This window comes from Rana temporaria, chromosome 11, assembly GCF_905171775.1.
Source record: "Rana temporaria chromosome 11, aRanTem1.1, whole genome shotgun sequence".
In the NCBI taxonomy this organism is placed as follows: domain Eukaryota; kingdom Metazoa; phylum Chordata; class Amphibia; order Anura; family Ranidae; genus Rana; species Rana temporaria.
In genome coordinates this window covers 128,724,953-128,747,345 of record NC_053499.1, presented here as the reverse complement: position 1 = coordinate 128,747,345, position 22,393 = coordinate 128,724,953, and the positions used below count along the sequence as shown (strand labels likewise).

The following is a 22,393-nucleotide window of genomic DNA, read 5'->3' as shown; positions in this document are numbered from 1 at the left end:
CCACGGTCGTGCGACGTGGCTCCCAAACAAAATTGGCGTCCTTTTTTTCCCACAAATAGAGCTTACTTTTGGTGGTAATTGATCACCTCTGCGGTTTTTTTTTACACTATAAACAAAAATAGAGCGACAATTTTGAAAAAAAAAATAATATTTTTTACTTTTTGCTATAATAAATATCCCCAAAAAAGATATAAAAAAACAATTTTTTTCCTCAGTTTAGGCCGATACGTATTCTTCTACCTATTTTTGATAAAAAAATTGCAATAAGCGTTTATCGATTGGTTTGCGCAAAATTTATAGCGTTTATAAAATAGGGGATAGTTTTATGGCATTTTTATTAATAATTTATTTTTTACTACTAATGGCGGCGATCAGCAATTTTTTTTTTCGTGACTGCGACATTATGGTGGTCACATCGGACACGTCTGACACATTTTTGAGACCGTTGTCATTTTCACAGCGAAAAGTGCTATAAAAATGCAATGATTACTATAAAAATAACAATGGCAGTGAAGGGGTTAACCACTAGGGGGCGCTGTAGGGGTTAAGTGTGACCTCATGTGTCCAGCAGGGCTGGACGTGTGATGTCAGTGATCGTCGTTCCCTATATCAGGGAACAAGCGATCACTGACACTGCCACAGAGAAGAACGGGGAAGGTTTGTTTACACTCACCTCTCCCCTTTCTTCAGCTCCTGTGCCCCGATTGTGGGACACCCACGGCGATTGGGTCCGCGGGTCCCGTGGCCACGGAGCTTCGGACCGGGTCACGAGCGCGCCACCAGCGTACGCTCGCGACCCACGGCTGGGCTCTTAAAGAGGACGTATATATACACGTCCAGGTGCCCAGCCGTGCCATTCTGTCGACGTATATAGTCGCGCGGCGGTCCTTAAGTGGTTAAAGACTTTGATATTACTGCTAGATAAAACCACGTCAACCCCCAATAATGTGTGGGCAACAGGGGAATTCCATTATACAACACTTATAGTTAGCCTTGAAGTGTAACCAGGTCGTAGATTGTTCATGGGTGGATTTATAAAAACTAGGTGCAAGAGCACTGGCCCAAGAGTGAGCTCTCCTGGGGATAATATTAGTACCCTCAGGCAATATGTTGGATAAAGCCTCATCTCCAAACAACAAAAGAAGAGGAAAATACATGCAATACTTGGTAACAGAAAGTATATAGAGTCAATAATAATAATACACATAATTATAAAAAAAATGTAATATAATTTGTGTAATTAAAGCAGATAGATAGATAGATAGATAGATAGATAGATAGATAGATAGATAGATAGATAGATAGATAGATAGATAGATAGATAGATAGAACAATGTCACTCCTGCAAATCTTTAACATATTCAACAGTAGAAAAAATTGTGAGTGGTGGATTTTTATAATGTCACCGTTTTGAGATTCTTCTCTTTGCGAAAGGTGTTGCAGAGAAAGGTAAATATGCAAACCCAGAGCCATTCCGGAATAAAATAAGTCAATGAAAACTGTGGGAAAAAAGTAAAAAAAATTAATCTTCTACTAGAACCGCTTCTCCTGAGCAATGCAAGCTCATCTATTTTTTATTGTTTGCATGGGCATCTGAAGTAAAGTCTAAGCCCCCTTTCACACTTGTACGACTTCAAAGTCACACGATTTTACCGCGATTTCGCGGCCGCGATTTTACCGCGATTTTGCCGCGATTCGCGGCCGCAATTTCAATAAATGCCTGTGTAAGTGGCATCAAAATCGGACCAAACTAATGCATGGACTACTTTGAAGTCGGCACTACTTAAAGTCGTGCCAGTATGAATGGTAGTCATTGAAAATAATGGAGAATGACTTGTCATACGATTTTGCAGTCCAAAATCGTATAAGTGTGAAAGGGCCCTTAGGCTGGGTTCACAACGCTGCACAGAGCGGCCATTGCATCCCCATTCACCATTTCATGCCAATTTTTGACTGAATTCGGACCTGAAACGGACCAAAAGAAGCACAGGAATCCTGTGGAACTTACACCAGAGCCGCTCCGGAGATGTGTGAACCAGCTCCATAGAGAGCCAGTCACAATCTCCTGATATGTGAATTGGATACGGGGAAACCCGCATTCCAATTCACACTAGTGTGAACCCATCCTTTAAGTGGAGGTTCACCCTAAATTACAACACTATATCATGCTGATCATCACACCACATACATCTACATAAGCCAAATATTTTTTTTTTAGGTGTTTACAATACCGTGAATTTGCTGTTTAAAGTTTGACTTCCGGGGTTTTATCCCGCGGGATTAGGCGTCTCCACTCTTCCCAAGCGCCGCAATGTCTCCTGGGAGGATGGTGTCATGCTTCCCAGGAGACAATGCGGAACGCCGTCCAGCGAATGCCATCACAACAGGGCGTGCACTTTCAATGACATTGCCCGTTGTGATAGCAACCAGGAAGTTTATGGCCCAGGTCGCCATAAACACTGCTCATGTGCAGGAAGGAGCAGTGAATTCCGGGAGCCTTGCATTCACTGCTTCCAGGAAGTCAGTGCTTGTGGGCTTCACAATGCCCACAAGCAAAATGGGAAATGCCAGCATTGGGGTTTTATAACTTTATCTTATCTAAGAAAACGGACAGGGGATGATCTTTGTCACCGAACAAGTGAGTACCTACTTGTGATCTAAAAGCTCATTGTATGCACAAAAAAAAACAAAAAACGATTGGCCGCGGAAACTCCGCTTTAAACTCTTTGATACCTAAAGCTGAACTCTAGACAAAAAGCTAAATACACAGTTAAAGCATATGTAAACCCAACATTTCATATTCCTGATATATTATGCCTGTTGTACCATGTACTTTTATGAAAAAGTATCCTGTTCTCTTTTTATTGTTTCCTTTGTGTGAAATTCCTGGTGTTCCTGTCAGTCCATTTGCTCTTCAATTAAAACCCGATCATACTACAAACTCAAGCACAGTGTGATTAGTTCTCTATCTGTGCTGGGAACTCAGTGTGCTCTCTTCCAATGATCAGACTTGTCCATACACCAGATCAGTGGCTGGCCAACAGTGGGCTACTGCTGTCACACATTGCTCCAACATGCTCATTTTCAAGCTCGTCTACTCAAAGCTGACATGAAAAACACACTGTGCATGCACAACTACCTGCTAGAAAGCAAGCGTTTGGTCACGCATGTGCAGTGCACAGTCAATGCCAACCATGGCCAACCGGAGCAACGGGTCAAAGAATAGGCACATGGCAGTACACCTATTCTGCAACATGAAAGTATTTCATTGCTCTTGCTCTTACACAATTAATGAAAAGGTACCTACATCCTAAATTAGTATACTAAGCCAAAAGACAAATACAGAAAAAAAGAGGACAAAAGGATTTTTTCTGGTACCGTCAGAAGCACTACAGCCAAGTAAAATCAAAATACTTTGGGCCAGATTCACGTAGAAGTGCGTCGGCGTAACGTATCGTAGATACGTTACACCGCCGCAAGTTTTCATCGCAAGTGCCTGATTCACAAAGCACTTGCAATGAAAACCTACACTGGCGGCCTCCGGCGTAAGCCCGCATAATTTAAATGGGCGTGTGCCATTTAAATTAGGCGCGCTCCCACGCCGGACCTGCTGCGCATGGTCCGTTTCATAATTCCCACCATGCTTTGCGCGAAGTGACGTCATTTTTTCGAACGGCGACGTGCGTAGCGTACTTCCGTATTCCCGGACGTCTTAAGCAAGAAGGAAAAATTTTCAAATTTCGACGCGGGAACGACGGCCATACTTTATACAGCACATACGTGTGCTGTGTAAAGTTAGGGCACCAAAAACGACGACTAACTTTGCGACGGGAAACTAGACTAGCAGCGACGTAGCGAACGCGAAAAAACGTCGTGGATCGTCGTAACTCCTAATTTGCATACCCGACGCTGGTTTACGACGCAAACTCCCCCCAGCGGCGGCCGCGGTATTGCATCCTAAGATCCGACAGTGTAAAACAATTACACCTGTCGGATCTAAGGGCTATCTATGCGTAACTGATTCTATGAATCAGCCGCATAGATACTCTGAGAGATACGACGGAGTATCTGAGATAGGTAGGTTGGTGTTATAAGTAAAAAAGATGAATATAGCAAAATCTACAGATGGAATATACAGTTAGCCAATACTCAACATGTTTTGCGGTTGGCCAGCTTCTTTAGGAGTTCAAATGGGAAAGGAGTCAAATCTATAACAACAAAATAGCAAATCAAATCATATAGTATAAGAAAACAAATGATAATATTCGTGAGCCCTTTTATGGCCTGTTTCCATCTCATGTATATCTCGATTGGCTATGATAATCACCAAGGCACTCACCCCAAATGTGAGATATACATGAGCTGGAAACAGACAATAAAAGGGCTTAGGAATATTATCATTTATTTGCTTATACTGTATGATTTGATTTGCTATTTTGTTGTTATTTGATTCACTATTTTGTTGTTATAGGATTTTCCCATTTGAACTCCTGAAGAAGCAGGCCAACCTCAAAACATGTTGTGTATTGGCTAACCGTATATTTGATCTGTAGATTTTGCTATATTTATGGGTTACTTTAAATTTTTTTGCTTTTAAACCTTTTTGTATACTGTTTAAAAATATAAAATATGCAATAAAGTATTTTCATTTTACTTGGCTGTAATGCTTCTGACAACAGCAGGAAAAATCCCTTTGTCCCCTTTTTTCCATATTTGCCTTTTGGCTTAATATTCTACATCATGCATTAGCAGCGTGGCCCAGTGGAGTGGAGAGCAGTTCTACATCTTTGCCTTGGGCACTGGAGGAACCTTTCCTGGTACTTGTACTTTCTATTATCCTTACCTGGATAGAGTGAGACAAGTGTCCTGCTGTTCTCTGTGATATTCCAATGGTTTTTACTGCTTGACGAACATAATCCTTAGCGTCAAGAACAAGTAATGGCTTTGTCTTCAAGAATGTACTAAAATCTGTCATATTGGTCTTTACAAAATATGTGACCAAGCTCTGAATAAAGATTCCCTTGGAAGCATATTCGTAATGTAGAGTTTGAGAAAACCCATCCATAAAAGACTGTAAAGAGAGAACATCAGTCTAAATTAATTAAATTAACATGATTTGGTATACATTGTATAAATAATACTTATACTCAATGGCAGGTATGACAAATACAAAAAGAAAACGGGTGCATTCCATTAAAATACAATGAATAAATAGCAATAACATTATTTATTTTTTAAGTGCAGGAAAGGGAAGGGTTATGAGTTCTGTCATGTTTTTATTGCTGTCTGTATCAAAGCTGGATTAACCTTCTGTCTCTGGGTAGTAGGGAGAATGACCAGAAAGCTTCTATGTCGGGAGAATGGCACGGCTGGCAACGGCGGATCCAGGGGGGGCAACAGGGCAATTCCCAGAGTCTCTCACTCTCTCACCGGGCATCTCTCGCTGTGTGTGAGAGCTGGGTCTGTGTTCGGCTGTGCTGCCTGTGCTAGACCTACTCGTGTGATAGTAGATGGAGATGGAACACTGATTGAATCAGTTTTTTGTCTATCACACAAGCCCGTCTAGGGGGGGACCTTGCTAGAGCACACTGCCCTGCCGAACACAGACCTACAGCTCCTGTTTGTTCCATGACACACGTCGGGAGAGGAGATACCTGCTGTGTGTGATCGAGGCAATGCCATGGTGAGTGCCATGCACAGTGGGACTGCATTCATATACAAAAGTGGGGCTGCATTAATATACAAAGTGGGGCTGCATTCATAGACAAAAGTGGGACTGCATTCATAGACAAACGTGGGACTGCATTCATAGACAAAAGTGGGACTACATTCATAGACAAAAGTGGGACTGCATTCATAGACAAAAGTGGGGCTGCATTCATAGACAAAAGTGGGGCTGCATTTATATTCAAAAGTGGGACTGCATTTATATACAAAAGTGGGGCTGCGTTTATATACAAAAGTTGGGCTGCATTTATATACAAAAGTGGGGCTGCATTAATATACAAAGTGGGGCTGCATTTATATACAAAAGTGGGGCTGCATTTATATACAAAAGTGGGGCTGCATTTATATACAAAAGTGGGACTGCATTTATATACAAAAGTGGGGCTGAATTTATATACAAAAGTGGGGCTGCATTAATATACAAAAGTGGGGCTGCATTTATATACACAAGTGGGACTGCATTTATATACAAAAGTGGGGCTGCATTTATATACAAAAGTGGGGCTGCATTAATATACAAAAGTGGGGCTGCATTAATATACAAAGTGGGGCTGCATTTATATACAAAAGTGGGGCTGCATTTATATACAAAAGTGGGGCTGCATTAATATACAAAAGTGGGGCTGCGTTCATATATACAGTGGGGCTGCATTCATATGTACAGTGAGGCTGCAATGATGGGCACTGATGAGGCTGCATTGATCTCTTGTACCATGTCTTCAGTCTCTGACCATCTCTTGTACCATGTCTGCAGTCTCTGACCATCTCTTGTACCATGTCTACAGTCTCTGACCATCTCTTGTACCATGTCTGCAGTCTCTGACCATCCCTTGTACCACGTCTGCAGTCCCTGACAATCGTCTACAAACTATGGGATAGATTTATGGCATTTATATATTTTTTTTTTACTAGTAATGGCGGCTATCATTGATTTTTTAAACGGTACTGCAACATTCGACACATCGGACACCTAATTGAGTTCTGTAAGCAACACCTTATTTTCTGGCAGTGCCCCTCCCGAGACTAGACTCTGGATCCGCCCTTGATGGCTGGGCACAGACACGTACCCGTACGTCCCCTTTAAGTGCCCAGCCGTGGGTGTCGCGCGCCCGCAACCCGGTCCGAAGCTCCGCGACTGTGGCCGCGGGACCCGCGGACCCGATCGCCGCCTGTGTTTTCGCGATCAGTCACAGGAGCTGAAGAACGGGGAGAGGTGTGTGTAAACACACCTTCCCCGTTCTTCACAGTAGCAGCTTCATTGATCGTGTGTTCCCTGTTATAGGGAAACACGATCAATGACGTCACACGTCCAGCCCCGCCCCCCTACAGTTAAGCCCCATACACACCATCAGATTATCTGCAGATTTTTGTCTTCAGATTTACCAAAACCATGTAGTACAAGGGCCTGCCTGATTGCATACAAATTGAAACTCTTAAGGTTTCTGAAGACAAAAATCTGCAGAAAACCTGATGGTGCGTATGGGGCTTTAGAAAAACATATGAGGTCACACATAACCCCTACAGCGCCCCCTAGTGGTTAACTCCTAAACTGTAATTGTCATTTTCACAGTAAACAATGCATTTTTATAGCATTTTTTGCTGTGAAAATGACAATGGTCCCAAAAATGTGTCAAAATTGTCCGATGTGTCTGTCATAATGTCGCAGTCACGAAAAAAAAAATCGCTGATCACCGCCAATTGTAGTAAAAAAAAAAATATTAATACAAATGCCATAAAACTATCCCCTATTTTGTAAACGCTATAAATTTTACGCAAACCAATCGTTAAACGCTTATTGCGATTTTTTTTACTAAAAATATGTAGAAGAATACGTATCAGCCTAAACTGAGAAAAAAAATTGATATCTTTTTTGGGGGTATTTATTATAGCAAAAAGTTAAAAATATAGATATTTTTTCAAAATGTACGCTCTATTTTTGTTTATAGCGCAAAAAATAAAAAACGCAAAGGTGATCAAATACCACCAAAAGAAAGCTCTATTTGTGGGAAAAAAAAGGACGCCAATTTTGTTTGGGAGCCACATCGCACGACCACGCAATTGTCAGTTAAAGCAACACACTGCTGAATCGCAAAAACTGGCCAGGTCCTTTACCTGCAGAAAAGGTCCAGGTCTTAAGTGGTTAAAGTGCTTTTAAAAGCAAGAATTGGCATTGCTGTAAAAAAAAAAGGGAAATTTGATGCCCCTGTCAAACAGTTGCAGAAAAATTGGTCTTTGGGTGTTGGTGGTGCCTTCACACTGTAACCCTATAGAGGTACTCTTGATGAGAGCAAGAATTGGCCTTGCTGTAATAAATAGAAAGTAGATGCCCCTGTTTCACAGTTGTGGAAAACTTGGTCTTTGGACGTTGGCAGTGCATTTACCCCGTAACCGTCTAGAAGTACTCTTGATGAAAGCAAGAATTGGCCTTAGTGTGAAAAAAAATAATAATAATTTGATGCGTTGGTCAAACAGTTGAGGAAAAATAGGTGTAACCTGGGGGACAGGTAGTAGGTACAAAGCTCCCTGGGATGAGCAGTCTTTCAGGCACAGATACCAAATCCAGTGAGGTAGTGACAAACAGTGCAGTGTTTATTTGTGATATATACAAGTCTATATACAGGTGCTGTACAGTGTTCCAAAAACAAATAGGAACAAAAGTAGCCAAACAAAAACCTAGCCATCTCTCGGCACAAACTATACAATATTTCCAGATCATAACTACAAGGCTGAGCATGCCTACAGCTTGTCAGCTTCCACATACACAGCTTAATAGCTTTTACCAACCTGTTGCTCTCCTAGATAGAAGCTGTCTGAGGTTCCCAGACTAAGGCTGCATTCACACCTGAGCGTTTTGTCGCCTGAAGCGCGATGCTCAAAGACGCTAGAGGGGAAAAATAACATTATTCTCTATGGAGATGGTTCACATCTCCAACGCAAAACGCCGAAAGAACGCCGAACGCCTGAATTTCAAACAAGTCCCGGACCCTTTTTTGACGCGCGAATCGGGCGGCTTGGGCGTTTTACATTGATGCCAATGACCTGTACAAAACTGCAGGGAAAAACACTGCATTTTGTCGCGCCAAATCGCGGGGGAAAACGCCACAATTTGTCGCGGTAAAAACCGCCGCAAATCGCCTACGCCTAGGTGTGAATGCAGCCTAAGAGCACTGGCTGTCTGTCTCAGGTGAGTTTAAATTAGTCTGGGGGAGAGGACCAAGACCCAAACTGGATCATGGATCAGAGATCCCTGAATGTGTATGAGAGGAGCCTGGGAGAGATATAAACCCTGAACAGGACTTTTTCCGTCTCTCTCTGGGACACTCTTCTACATAGGGCTTTGAGTGTTGGTGGTGCCTTCACACTGTAACCTTCTAGAGGTACTCTTGATGAAAGCAAGAATTGGCCTTGCTGTCAAAACTGAAATTTGATGCCACTATCACATGGTTATGGAAAACTTGGTCTTTGGGTGTTGGTGGTGCCTTTACCCCGTAACCTCCTAGAGGTACTTTTAATGAAAGCAAGAATTTGCCTTGCTGTAAAAAAATCAATTTGATGCCATTGCTACACAGTTGTGGAAAAATAGGTCTTTGGGTGTTGGTGGCGTCTTCACCGTGTAACCTTCTAGAGGTACTCTTGATGAAAGCAAGAATTGGCCTTGCTGTAAAAAAAAAAAAGTGTTGCCCCTGTCAAACAGTTGCAGAAAAATTGGTCCCTGGGTGTTGGTGGTGCCTTCACACTGTAACCCTATAGAGGTACTCTTGATGAAAGCAAGAATTGGCCTTGCTGTAATAAATAGAAATTTGATGCACCTGTCAAACAGGTGCGGAAAAATTGGTCCCTGGGTGTTAATTGTGCCCATAAAATCTATACCAAAAAATTACTTTCCGATAAAATCAACACCCAAAAATCTAGGCAGCCTAGACAGTCTTGCAGAGATTCAAGATCCCAATAACACATAATCACCAAAAAGCATCAGGGGCTTAATAGCTGGCCAGTGGTCTGTTCTAATTACCCAAAAACCCAGTGGATCATCTACTGGAAAGTTATCCATGTCTGTTTTCACCCCTAGATAATCTTCCACCATATGATGCAGACGCTGCTGATGGAATCTTGAAGCAGACAGCCCTAAACGCTGAGGACTAAAACATTTTTGAAATGCATCACTGAGGCGACCCTTTCTACGCCGCTCCTCCTTTGAGCAATGGAAGCCTCAAGACTAGCTTTTCAATGAGATTGTAACCTACCAGAGTCTGGAAAGGCATTACATAAACTCCTCTTTAAGGTGTCCTCAAGATACTTTATCTTGTGCCCCCTCTGTGAGGGTAGGATGAGTCCCGAGACTTTCTCCCTGTAACGGTGGTCAAGGAGGGTTGCCAACCAATAATGATTTTTATTATTGAGGCTACATATTCTCTGGTCCTTTTGCAGGCTTTGAAGAATAAGGAAGCCCATGCACCACAAGTTTGCACAGGGAAGTAGAGTCCTCAAGGTCACTGAGGGTTACACTATCTGGAACTCCCTCCTTCCAGCCACTTACTACTCCCAAGGATCCTGGGGACTGAAAACCATCTCTTAAAACAGAACTCCAGGATTTTCAAAAAAGTCTCATTGACTCACTGATCACAGAGAGTGCTGTGCGCTCCCTGCAGGGGACACGCAGGCCACTCAAGCACGGGTGGACGTCCTCCCGGCAATTCAGGTCCACGCTGTAGCTATCTTTCGACTATAGTGCGGATCTGAAGTGGTCCCGCGATGTCCATATATCATCAATCATGCCGCCCGACGAAAAATAGAAAAAAAATAAAAAGCTCTGCCTCGATAGGAGGCCTCCTGGCGACTGCCGTCTCTTCGCTTTGACAGCTGTTATATAGGCAAGGGCAGGGCCACTCTGTGATTTAGCCGAGTGACCAAGCCCCCTTCTGACATCATGTGACGTCAGAAGGGGATGGGGTCATCTGGTTACATCAGCGTGTGGCCCCCTCCTTGCCTATATAACAGCTGTCAAAGCGAAAAGACCTCCCATGGAGGCAGAGTTTTTCATTTTTCTTTTTTTCGGGTCCATCGGGTGGCATAATTGAAGATGATCAGATCATCGCGGGACACTTTTTGCTTATTTTTTTAATAGAGGAATTGTTAAAAACTGTCTGTTGTGGTTTTTACTTTTTGACACTTTTTTGGGTGAATGTGTAGGGGTAAAATGCACCCGATACCCATTCACATTGGGTTAAATGGGGCTTCCAGATTCCGATAAGCACCCCTCCCACAGACCCCAACAACCAATGGCCAGGGTTGTTAGGAAGAGTCTCTTGTCCCCGATCACCGGCGGCTGTCAGAGGGACATCGATCCCGATCAAGTAGAGCAGCAGTGGAGTCATCTGTGTCCACCAGTGCCACCTGTCAGTGTCACCTACCAGTGCATAACAGTGCCGCCTACCAGTGCCCACCAGCGCCACCTACCAGTGCCAACAGTGCCACCTATCAATGTCACCAATCAGTGCCTCATCACCAGTGCTGCCCATCAGTGCCACCTATCAGTGCCCATCAGTGCCATCTATCAGTGCTACCTATCATTGACACCTATCAGTGCCCATCAGTGCCACACATCAGTGCCACATATCAGGGCCCATCAATGCCAACTCATCAGTGCCGTCTTATCAGTGGCCATCAGTGCCGCCTTATCTGTGCCTCTCAGTGCCACCTTATCTGTACATATCAGTGCAGCCTATCAGTGGCCACCAGTGCAACCTCATCAGCGCATATCAATGAAGGAGAAAAATTACCTGTTTGCAAAATTTTATAACACACTATGAAAAAAAAAATTCTACATTTTCCGTCTTTTTTTTTATTTAGCAAAAAATAAAAACCCCAGTAGTGATTAACCACTTAAGCCTCGTTCTGAGACTTGGTGTTTACAAGTAAAAAAGACCTCAGATCTCATATTTAGATTAAAAAGCAATAAAAAAAAAGAGCATTGGGCGGAAGTGACATTTTGACGTCGTTTCCACCCTGCACTGATATGGAGATGGGTGGGGGCCATCTTCCCCTCGCTCATTTCCATACCCAGGCAGGGACACGACCGTATCGTCTCCACGGCTGCTGACGGCTCCGGTAAGCGGTGGAGGGCACAGGAGAGCGGCGGGAGGGGGGGCCCGATGCCGATTAAAGTGATCTTGCGGTGTACACGTCGCAGAGACCACTTTTATCTGAAAGAGGACTGCCGCTGAAGAAGAGGATCCCGGGGTTATGATCGCTAGTACCATAACAACGGTATTCCTATTTAAACAGCCAACGTATTCCTGCGGCGGATGGTTCGTAAGTGGTTAAATACCACCAAAAAAAGCTCTATTTGTGTGAAAAAAAAAATACATTTCATTTGGGTACAGCATTGCAGGACCACGCAATTGTAATTCAAAGTGTGACAGCGCTGAAAGCTGAAAATTGGTCTGGGCAGGAGGGGTGTTTAAGTGCCCAGTAAGCAAGTGGTTAATAGGGTTTGCATGTTCGCTAGAACTTTTTGCCTGTTCGCAGTATTCTGGTGCAAACCGAACTCGGGGGTGTTCGGCCTATGCCTACCCATCAGTGATACCACTCTGTGTACATTTGTGATGCCACACTTTACCCATGAGTGATGCCAATTTGTGTCCATCAGTGATGCCAATTTGTTATCATTGGTGATGAGAATCAGTGCTGCCTTTCAGTGACAATCAGTGCCCATTATGTCACCCCATCAGTGCCGCCTATCCATGTCACCAATCATTTCCCATAAGTGACACCTATCAGTGCCCATCAGTGCCACCTACCAGTGCCCATTAGTGCCACCTATCAGTGACCATCAGTGCCGCCTTTCAGTGCTCATCAGTACTGCCTATCAGTGCCACCTATCAGTGCCCATCAGTGCTGCATATTGGCGCCCATTAAGCAGCCTCATTAGTGCGGCCTATCGGTGCCTATCAGTGCAGCCTTATCAGCAGTGGCGGCCCGTCCATAGGGGACAATTGATGTGGGCACAGTGGCGACAATTGATGTGGGCACAGTGGCGACAATTGATGTGGGCACAGTGGTAACAATTGATGGCATGGCACAGTGGCTGCGTTTGGCATGGCACAGTGGTGACAATTGATGGGCTGGAAAGAATGAGATTGTGAAAAAAAATTCACAAATCTCATTCTTACTAGCCGCAATCGCGGTTTGTTTACTTCACATCCGGCGGATGGCGATCATCTCTCCGGGCACCCGATGGCATGGGAGAGCCCGGAGAAGCACCAGATGGCGGCGGGAGGGGGGGATCTCCCCTCGTGCCGCATATAAGAATGATCAAGCGGCGGAACTGCCGCTATGATCATTCTTACGGTGCGCAGGATCGCCGCCGGAAGAAAATTATATCTGAATGATGCCTCTAGCTGCTGGCATTATTCAGATATCCCCACACAAAGTACAGGACGTCATATGACGTCCACCCGGGATAACAGATCCCCTTTTTGGACGTCATATGACGTCATGCGGTTTTAAAGTGGTTAAGCAAAAAAAAAAAAAAAAAACAGCAGTGACTAAATACCACTAAAAGAAACCTCTATTTGTGGGAAGAAAATTATAAAAAAATTCATTTGGGTACAGAGTTGCATGAGCGCAGAATTGTCATTCAAAATGTGACAGCGCTGAAAGCTGAAAACTGGCCTGGGCAGGAAGGGGGTGAAAATGCCCAGTATTGAAGTAGTAAAGTTAAGGTTCTAAATGTAAGTTATACTTCTTTTCTAGCAGTGTGTTCACAGTTAGTCAGGTAGATACGTTACCTTGGAAGATGCATACATGTTCATCAGAGGGGTGGGTTTGCAAGAAGTTGCAGAGGACACATTGACAATGGCTCCTCTCTTCCTCTGTACCATCCCTGGGAGAACTATGTGAACCATCATGACAGCTGCGGCAATGTTGACATTAATCATTTCCCATAGTTTGTCTTCTGGAACTTCTGTGGTGATCTGTGGATACTCATAGAACACGCCAACATTGTTAACTAAAATACCCACTTCTACATTTCTCAGAGCCTCCTTAATATGCGGATAGACTTCACGTCCCAGGCTGAAATCAGCCACTACGAAGCGAGTTTTTACTTTGTAAGTCGCAGCGATGGCTTCAGATACTTTCTTCAGCTTCTCAGGGTTGCGACTGATCAAGATGATGTTCATACCATGACTTGCCAATTCCTCCGCGTATGCTTTACCAATGCCTTCTGTGGCTCCTGTGGAAAGAAATTATGAACTAAAGTGATTTTTATAGGCTGTGTTAAGCTGTAGTTTAACCACTTGCTTACTGGGCACTTAAACCCCCCTCCTGCCCAGACCAATTTTCAGCTTTCAGCGCTGATGCACTTTGAATGACAATTGCGCGGTCATACAACACTATACCCAAATGAAATTTTTGTCATTTTTTTGCCACAAATAGAGCTGTTTTTTGGTGGTATTTGATCACCTCTGCATTTTTTTGTTAAAAAAAAAATTATATTTTTTTATATAAAAGTTTGCAAACAGGTAATTTTTCTCTTTCATTGATGTATGCTGATGAGGCTGCACCAATGGGCTGCGCTGATGGGCACCGATGGGCTGCAATGATGGGCACCGATAAGGCGGCACTGGTGGGCATCGATAAGGCGGCACTGGTGGGCATCGATAAGGCGGCACTGGTGGGCACTGAGAGGTGGCACTGATGGGTGGCACTGGTGAGCACTGAGAAGTGGCACTAAAAGAGGAATTGATAGGTGCCACTGATAGCTGGCAGTGATGGGCACTGATGGGTGGCAGTGATTTGCACTGATGGGTGGCAATATTGGGCACTGATAGGTAGCATTGCTAGGTGGCACTGAGGAGGCATTGATAGATGGTACTGAGGAGGCATTGATAGGTGGCACTGGTGGGCATTGATAGGTGGCACTTGTGGGCATTGATAGGTGGCACTCTTGGGCATTGATATGTGGCACTGGTGGGCACTGTGGGCAATTGCAGGTGGCACTAGCAGGGGGTACTGGCGGCACAAGAGGCAGATGTGTCACCTTCCTCTTGGGACCGATGTCTCTTTCACATAAGCCGGTGATCGGCTTCTTTTTCTCCACGCGCTGTCAACGTGAGGAGGAAAAAAAACGATTACCGGCTTTTGTTTACATCACGTGATCATATGTCATTGGCTGACAGCTGATCACGTGGTAAGGGGCCGGGAATGGCCCCTTACTCGGATCCGTGATCACCCGAGTCTCAGTGACCCGGGTAATCAAAGCGTGGTGCATGCGGGCAGTGCCGATCCTGACCTCCCTGGGGCCCTAAGCAAAATGACAAGTCACATTAAAGTTGAGAGGCGGGTGGGGGGGGGGGGGGTGCTGCCGACAGTGATATGTCACATTAAAGATTAAAGTTGAGAAGCGGGGGAGGGGGTGTTCTGCTGTCGGAAATGACATCTTACATTAAAGTGGGAAGCGGGGGATGCTCTGGCTTCTTACCTCTTCTCCCATGCAGCCAGCGAGTTAAGAAGAGGGGCCGAAAATGACTTCTCACCAGGCTGGGCCTCTAGTAATTTGGGGGGCCCTCCGCAGCTTTGCGGGGCTCTAAGCGGCTTGCATAGTGAGCCTATAGGGCGGATCGGCCCTGCGTGCGGGGAGCGTGCGAAGGGGAGGACGTCCACCCGGCATTTGGGGTCCGCACTGTAGCTGTCATTCGGCTATGGCGCGGGCGCCAAGTGGTTATTATGAAGGAATAAACAAAAACGTCATGCTGGACACACTGATGCTACCCTGAAAAGACATCCTTAAGGTAGTAGAATAGGAAAATGTATGTTTAATAAAGTTACATTTTAGAAAACGAAAAAGTCCTCCCTTGTAGTGGGGCTGTGCCTGCACTGTAAGGTTAAATGTGCCTGCTGTACCATGTACTTGTATGAAAAAGTATCCCTTTCTCTTTTGTATTGCTTATTTTAAGTGAAATCCCTGTTGTTCCTGCCAGTCCCTCTGCTTTTCTATTAAAAACTGATCACACTAGGCAGGAGAGCACACCATGGTCAGTTATATAGCTATGCTGGGAACTCAGCCTGCTCTCCTCCAATGATCAGACTTGTCCTTACACATCTCCCCTGCACAGCCAGTCACTAGGAAGCTCAGTGTGCTGATGCTTTTCTTCCCGCCAGCTCTTATGCAGCTGTGAACAGAGGGAATGTGATCACTTATAAAAAAGGGAATACAAGATATTTATAATGTTGTTTTATATCTATACTCAAATGTTTTACCTTTCATTTCTATTTTAAACCGAATGGGTTGTTTTACAAGGTGATCATTTACAATCACTTTAAAGTGGTTGTAAACCCAACCACACATCTTGCACCTACAGGTAAGCCTACATTAAGCCTTACCTGTAGATGCTGAAAATATCTCCTAAACCTGCACGCTTTAGGAGATATTTACAATTGAGACGAGCGCCAACGGCGCAGGCGCACTGAGCGTGCCATTTTTCTTAATGGCATTAACGGGGGGCTTTTATGATTCAGATCTTCTCACTCACCGGTAACTATAGCCCATTCTCCATACTGTCTGATATGCTTGGTCCTGCTTAGAAAGCAAGGAATGGCATATTGTTGTATCATTGAATACCAGAAGTGAAGAAATCTGGAAACATTCCATATGATGAAACACCCTCCAACTACAGCCAGGATCTCCATGTGACTGGAATAGAGCTGGAACATGCCCTTGGATATCAACACAGGGATCTTATACACCTCATTTACTATGTCCATCATTCCACTGAAGCCAAGTCCTTCCATCTGAAATATGAAATATTTAAAGGAAAAATTCTACTAGAACTTTATTGTCTCCTACAGCAAAAAATCCTATTACAGTAATTGTGTTTCTAGCACATGATGAAAAACATAGGCATTTAATGATTTACTTTCATGCCAACATTATAAGGCAATGAACTGACAAAAAAGAGGATGTGCCATGAGAGAAATACAGTTGCAATAAAAAGTATGTGAACCGTTTTGGAATGATATGGATTTCTGCACAAATTGGTCATAAAATGTGATCTGATCTTCATCCAAGTCACAACAATAGACAATCACAGTCTGCTTAAACTAATAACACACAAAGAATTAAATGTTACCATGTTACGGCGGCGTAACGTATGTGTGTCGGCGTAAGCCCGCCTAATTCAAATGGGGATGATGTGGGCGTGTTTTATTAAAATTCACTGTAACACCACGTATGTGATTTATTTTACGAACGGCGCATGCGCCGTTCGTGAAAAAATCCCAGTGCGCATGCTCGAAATTACGCCGCAAGTTGTCATTTCTTTAGACGTGAAACGCGACGCGGGAACGAAGTCCATACTTTTTTTTTTTAACAGAGAGGAACAAAGTCCATACTTAACATTGGCTACGCCTCATATAGCAGGGGTAACTTTACGCCGAAAAAAGCCTAACGTAAACGACGTAAAAAAATGCGCCGGCCGAGCGTCTGTTTCTGAATCGGCGTATCTACCTAATTAGCATATTCATCGCGTAACTATACGGACGCGCCACCTAGCGGCCAGAGTAAATATGCAGCCTAAGATACGACGGTGTAAGACAGTTAAAGCGGGGGTTCACCCTTAGAGGGCACTTTTTCCCCTTAGCTTCCTGCTCGTTTTCTCTAGGGGAATCGGCTATTTGTATTAAAATATGTGCAGTACTTACCCGTTTTCGAGCTGCATCCTCTCCGTCGCTTCTGGGTATGGGCTTCGGGAATGGGCGTTCCTTCTTGATTGACATTCTTCCGAGAGGCTTCCGACGGTCGCATCCATCGCGTCACGATTTTCCGAAAGAAGCCGAACGTCGGTGCGCAGGCGCAGTATAGAGCCGCACCGACGTTCGGCTTCTTTCGGCTACGAGTGACGCGATGGATGCGACCGTCGGAAGCCTCTCGGAAGAATGTCAATCAAGAAGGAACGCCCGCTCCCGAAGACCCATACCCGGAAGCGACGGAAGAAGATGCAGCTCGAAAACGGGTAAGTACGGCTCATATATTAATACAAATAGCCGATTCCCCTAGACCGAACGAGCAGGAATCTAGGGGAAGAAAAATTTTTTTTTTAGAAATGGGTGAACTCCCGCTTTAAGGTATTAAGGGTAAGGGTTATCGGGTTTTGATCGTCAGGGCGTTTAAACCTCGATAGTCAATGCAGGGTCTTAAGGTCCCATCCTTCTTGGCTACAATAAAGAGCCCTGCTCCCGCAGGGGATGAGGGTTTCCAAATGAACCCCCTCTTAAGAGTTTACGCAACATACTCAGACATGGCCTGGGCCGAGTTGCTCCGGGAACAAGGTAAATGGCACAGTCAAAAAGTCTGTGAGGAGGAAGAACCTCATCCGATTAATGGCAGAATACATCCCAGAACTCACTATATGAAGCAGGAAGAGCAGGACATACTGATGAAGTGACCACAGGAATTATCACCTTTGAGGTAACCTTGAGTGGGAAGAGAAACAATAGGGACCCCAAGCCAGGATCTGCCCAATAGTCCAATCAATGTGTGGAGAATGGAGCTGTAACCAAGCAAGGCCCAATACAATGGGGGTTGAGGCTTTCGGTAGCACGAAAAAGGATATCCACTCCTGGTGGAGTACCCCTATGGACATCTTGACAGGGAGGGTCTGGAAGCGGATGGGCCCCCCAGGGAAGAACAGTGCCAGCAATCACCGAGACCACCAGCGGACTGGTGAGAGGTGAAAGGGGAATTTTCATGGAAGACACAGTTCCCCAGTCCATGAAATTGCCAGCGGCTCTGGAATCCATGAAGGCCGAATGAGGGGAAGCGTTGACATGGAGGAGCACATAAAGAAGGAGACGGGGTGATGAAGGAGATTTTCCTGGGTCCTATACGCGACCTTCCAGATGTATTAGACCTGCGTTTCCCCGGACGGAGAGAGCAGGTGTCCCTAAAAATTACCACACAGTAGAAAAACAAGCCCAGAGTTCTGCACCTAACAAGCTCTTCAGGGGGTAACCTAGGTTCCACAGCTGGTGAGAAATGCGCCATGCATCGATGAGAGGGGAGATTGGGCTGACTAAGAGCCATGGAGTACAGACACCTTTTCTCTAGCGTCCTCTCCTGGAAGCTAATATCAATCTGATTGCAAAGGGAGATAATATTATGCAGACCTAAGGGAATGGTTCTTCCTGCCAACTCATCCTTCACTCTGTCAGAGAGGCTTTGTAAAAAGGTTGCAACCAAGGCCTCATTATTACTGCTCAGCTCAGCAGTTAAAATGCGAAAGTGAAGTGGATACTGTCCCACTGAAGAAGACTCTTGGCAGAGATGTAAAAGGTCACCGGCCACGGAAGAGACATGACTTGGTTCCTTAAAAAAAATTCAGAAACAGTTTCAGGAAGTTAGAGAAGCTTTAGAGAAGCTGCAAACCACTGGATTATTTTTCTCCAACAGAGGAGCAGCCCAGGCTAAAGCCTCGTTGGTCAGGAAGGAGATAATATAGGCTACTCTTGCTCAATCAGGGGAAACGTTTTGAAGCTGCAGCTCAAAATGGATGGTGCACTGACTATGGAACCCCCTGCAGGCCTTGCAGTCACCAGAGAAACAAGAAGGAGCTGGTAGATGCAACAAATTTGTGGTAGGGGCCATAACTGGAGTAGGTACAACTGCTGGCTGCGATTGAGGTTGTTGAACCTGGGATCCAAAAGAGGCCTGAAGCTGTTCAACGCGGGAGGCCAAACCTTGCAGGAATTGCATCACTTGGGTCTGCTTAGATTGCTGTGTCTCGAGTCTGTGGACTACACCCTGCAGCTGATCAAACTGACAGGTCACTTGAGGCCAGGTGACGGATGCAGCCGCTGGGGTTAGGGACGCACCTCATCTCAACTCTTGCTCACAGACCAGCTCGGGTGGACAGAACACAAGCAGCATTTCAGGGTTAAGCCCAGGACAGTCAAGAGAACAAGCTGAACGGTGCCGATTGCAGCTGATCGGCACCGTTCGGAAATGCATGGAAAGGCCAGAGGACTGGCCGAATGCGGTATTGCATGCCATTGAAGTCAATGTGGAACAAATTATTTTCGTTTCCATTGACTTTAATGGGGAAACTCGCTTTGATATGCGAGTACTTTGTATTACGAGCATTCTCCTGGAATGGATTATACTCAGTGTGAAAGGGGCCTAAGTGGTACAATATCCCTGAGGAAGATTCTATTAATTAGTACTTGAAACGCGTCGGTGGTCCCTCTGCTCGTAACCATTGGTTCATCTATTGGTGGTCACTATAAGTAGTGGGAATTAAAACTTTTATTTCATATTATATGTAATGTTTTAATATTTGCATAATATCTTCAACATATTGGATTTTTCTTAGACTTTTTTTCTATAATGTTTATATGTCTTAAATAAAATTTCTTATATAAAAGTACATTTTTTCACATTTTTCATTGCCTCAAAACTCCAAAATTAGAGGCTTTTCATATTTTCTTAGTCTAAATATATAGACATACACACCCCACAGATTGCATCAAATCTACCCAAATAGGTCCCTGAATGTACTCAGTGTCACTCCTCTATTGGTACATTCTTCCATATGTTCTAGACCTGTCCTAGACTAGTGGCTCAGTTCTGGACGAAGGTTTTTGACCTTATTAATATACGTCTGAAATCGTCCCTCCTGTGTCTCTGGCCCGCCTGGGTATACAGGATGATAAACAGAGACCTAGATATACCGGGCCAGATTCAGATAGATCAGCGGATCTTTAGATCCGCGTAATCTATCTGATTTACGATCCGCTGCCGCAAGTTTTAGAGGCAAGTGGGTAATTCACAAAACACTTACCTCCAAACTTGCGGCGGCGGATCTTAAATCCCCCGGCGGAATTCAAATTCCGCGGCTAGGGGGAGTGTAGTATTTAAATCAGGCGCGTCCCCGCGCCAATTTAAATGCGCTTGCGCCGTCCGCGAATTTTCCCGGCGTGCATTGCTCCCAGTGACGTCGCTAGGACGTCATTGGTTTCGGCGTGAGCGTAACTTGCGTCCAGCGCTTTTGTGAATCGACGTACGCAAACGACGTAAAAAAAAAAAATTGACGCGGGAACGACGGCCATACTTAACATTTGCTGCGCCTCATAGAAGCAGGGGTAAGTATACGCCGGGAAAACGCTTACATAAACGACGTAAAGTGACTGCGTCGGGCCCGCGTACGTTCATGAATTGGCGTATCTCGCTGATTTACATATCGTCGCCGTAAATCAGCGAGAACGCCCCCAGCGACCATTTTAAAATTGCAGTTAAGATCCGATGGTGTAACACAGTTACACCTGTCGGATCTTAGGCATATCTATGCGTAACTGATTCTATGAATCAGTCGCATAGATACGACCGGCCTAACTCAGAGATACGACGGTGTATCAGGGGATACACCGTCGTATCGTATATGTATCTCTTTGAGAATCTGGCCCACCAAGTTACTGGTTTCCTATCTATTGTAATATGTAAAAAAGGAAATTCTTTATAGGCGTGCCTCCTCCTCTCTAGACTCGTGGGAATCTGGCATTAACGCAATGTTACCTATGTATAAATTAACATATATTAGTAGGAATTGTCCTAAAAAATATCACAAGATCTGGCAACCATGGTTATCAGTCTAAATGCATCTGCCTTTCTTTTTGGTTGGTGAGATTTGAGGATCCCAATGTACAATTGTATCAGAAGTGTGACCTGCCTGTATCTGATGACATTTTTACTACTGCTTCGTGTTGGTATGTTGCTTATTATATTCTTGTATCACATTTATTTTCAATAAAAGAGCAATCCTGGTTTGTAAAAAAAATATATACATATAGACACACACAAAACAGCATATCGTACTAACAACAAAACAAACTACCATAGGAAATGTCAATAAAAATCATTTGTAAACATACTGCCCCCCCAAAAAAATGCTTTGAGAGAATAACTCAACATGTATTGCCTTAAAATCAACAGGACTTAAAGATAATTTCACAAAAAAATCTTAAACTTATTAATATTGCAGATAGTATATATTTTATAAAAAGTTCATGGATATTTTTACATATTAAGAGAGATAAAAATAGTTTCTAGAAAAAATAAAAAATGTTATAAAGGTCTTCGCAACTTACCATAGTTCTGATATACAAATTGATAACTTGTTTCACTAGTTTGAATGATTTGTTGACTGAGTGATCAGACGGCATTGTAAAATGTACTGCATTGTAAAATGATAAAAGAATGACTATATAAAGATTCTATAGTAACAGTAAATACCTGAAAGATAGAATTTTGTCAAGTAGGGTTCAGTAAGGAGCTGGAGTAAATATGCTTTTATCGAAAAGTACCTGGGATATAAGGAAAAGGGGCAGAGACTGAAGGAGGAGATAAAGGAGGTGTTACAACATGTCATACTGTATGTATTAGCACCACATAAATCAAACCTTTCAAAGAATACATACTGTATCTGGCAGCTGGAAAAACAGGTATTCTGCACTTGTGTGATAAGAAGAGATAACATTTTTTAGAAGATTAATCACGAGAACCTCAACAACTTTTTGCAGATATAAAATGTAATAGAAAATGTAAAGGCATGACAACAAATACATAGTGAATCAAAAAATGGCTATATGTTTAATTAAAATCAATTAGTGAAAC

At 44.0% G+C, this 22,393-nt stretch overlaps 1 protein-coding gene across 2 annotated transcripts; it reads right to left on the bottom strand.

Moving 5' to 3' along the window:
• Positions 1 to 1,256: 1,256 nt before the first annotated feature.
• Positions 1,257 to 22,081, bottom strand: LOC120917662 (inactive hydroxysteroid dehydrogenase-like protein 1). 2 transcript variants are annotated; one of them, XM_040329117.1, is made up of 5 exons: positions 22,013 to 22,081; positions 16,263 to 16,521; positions 13,518 to 13,963; positions 4,844 to 5,071; positions 1,257 to 1,499 (listed from the first exon to the last, which is right to left on the bottom strand). In XM_040329117.1, exons 2-5 carry the CDS (start codon positions 16,519 to 16,521, stop codon positions 1,395 to 1,397), a joined length of 1,038 nt encoding a protein of 345 aa, XP_040185051.1. In that variant the 5' UTR covers positions 22,013 to 22,081; the 3' UTR covers positions 1,257 to 1,394. The 2 variants fall into 2 exon arrangements, with proteins under 2 accessions (XP_040185051.1, XP_040185049.1); XM_040329115.1 differs by lacking the exon at positions 22,013 to 22,081 and having other exon boundaries at positions 16,263 to 16,654.
• Between the last annotated feature and the right edge of the window lie 312 nt (positions 22,082 to 22,393).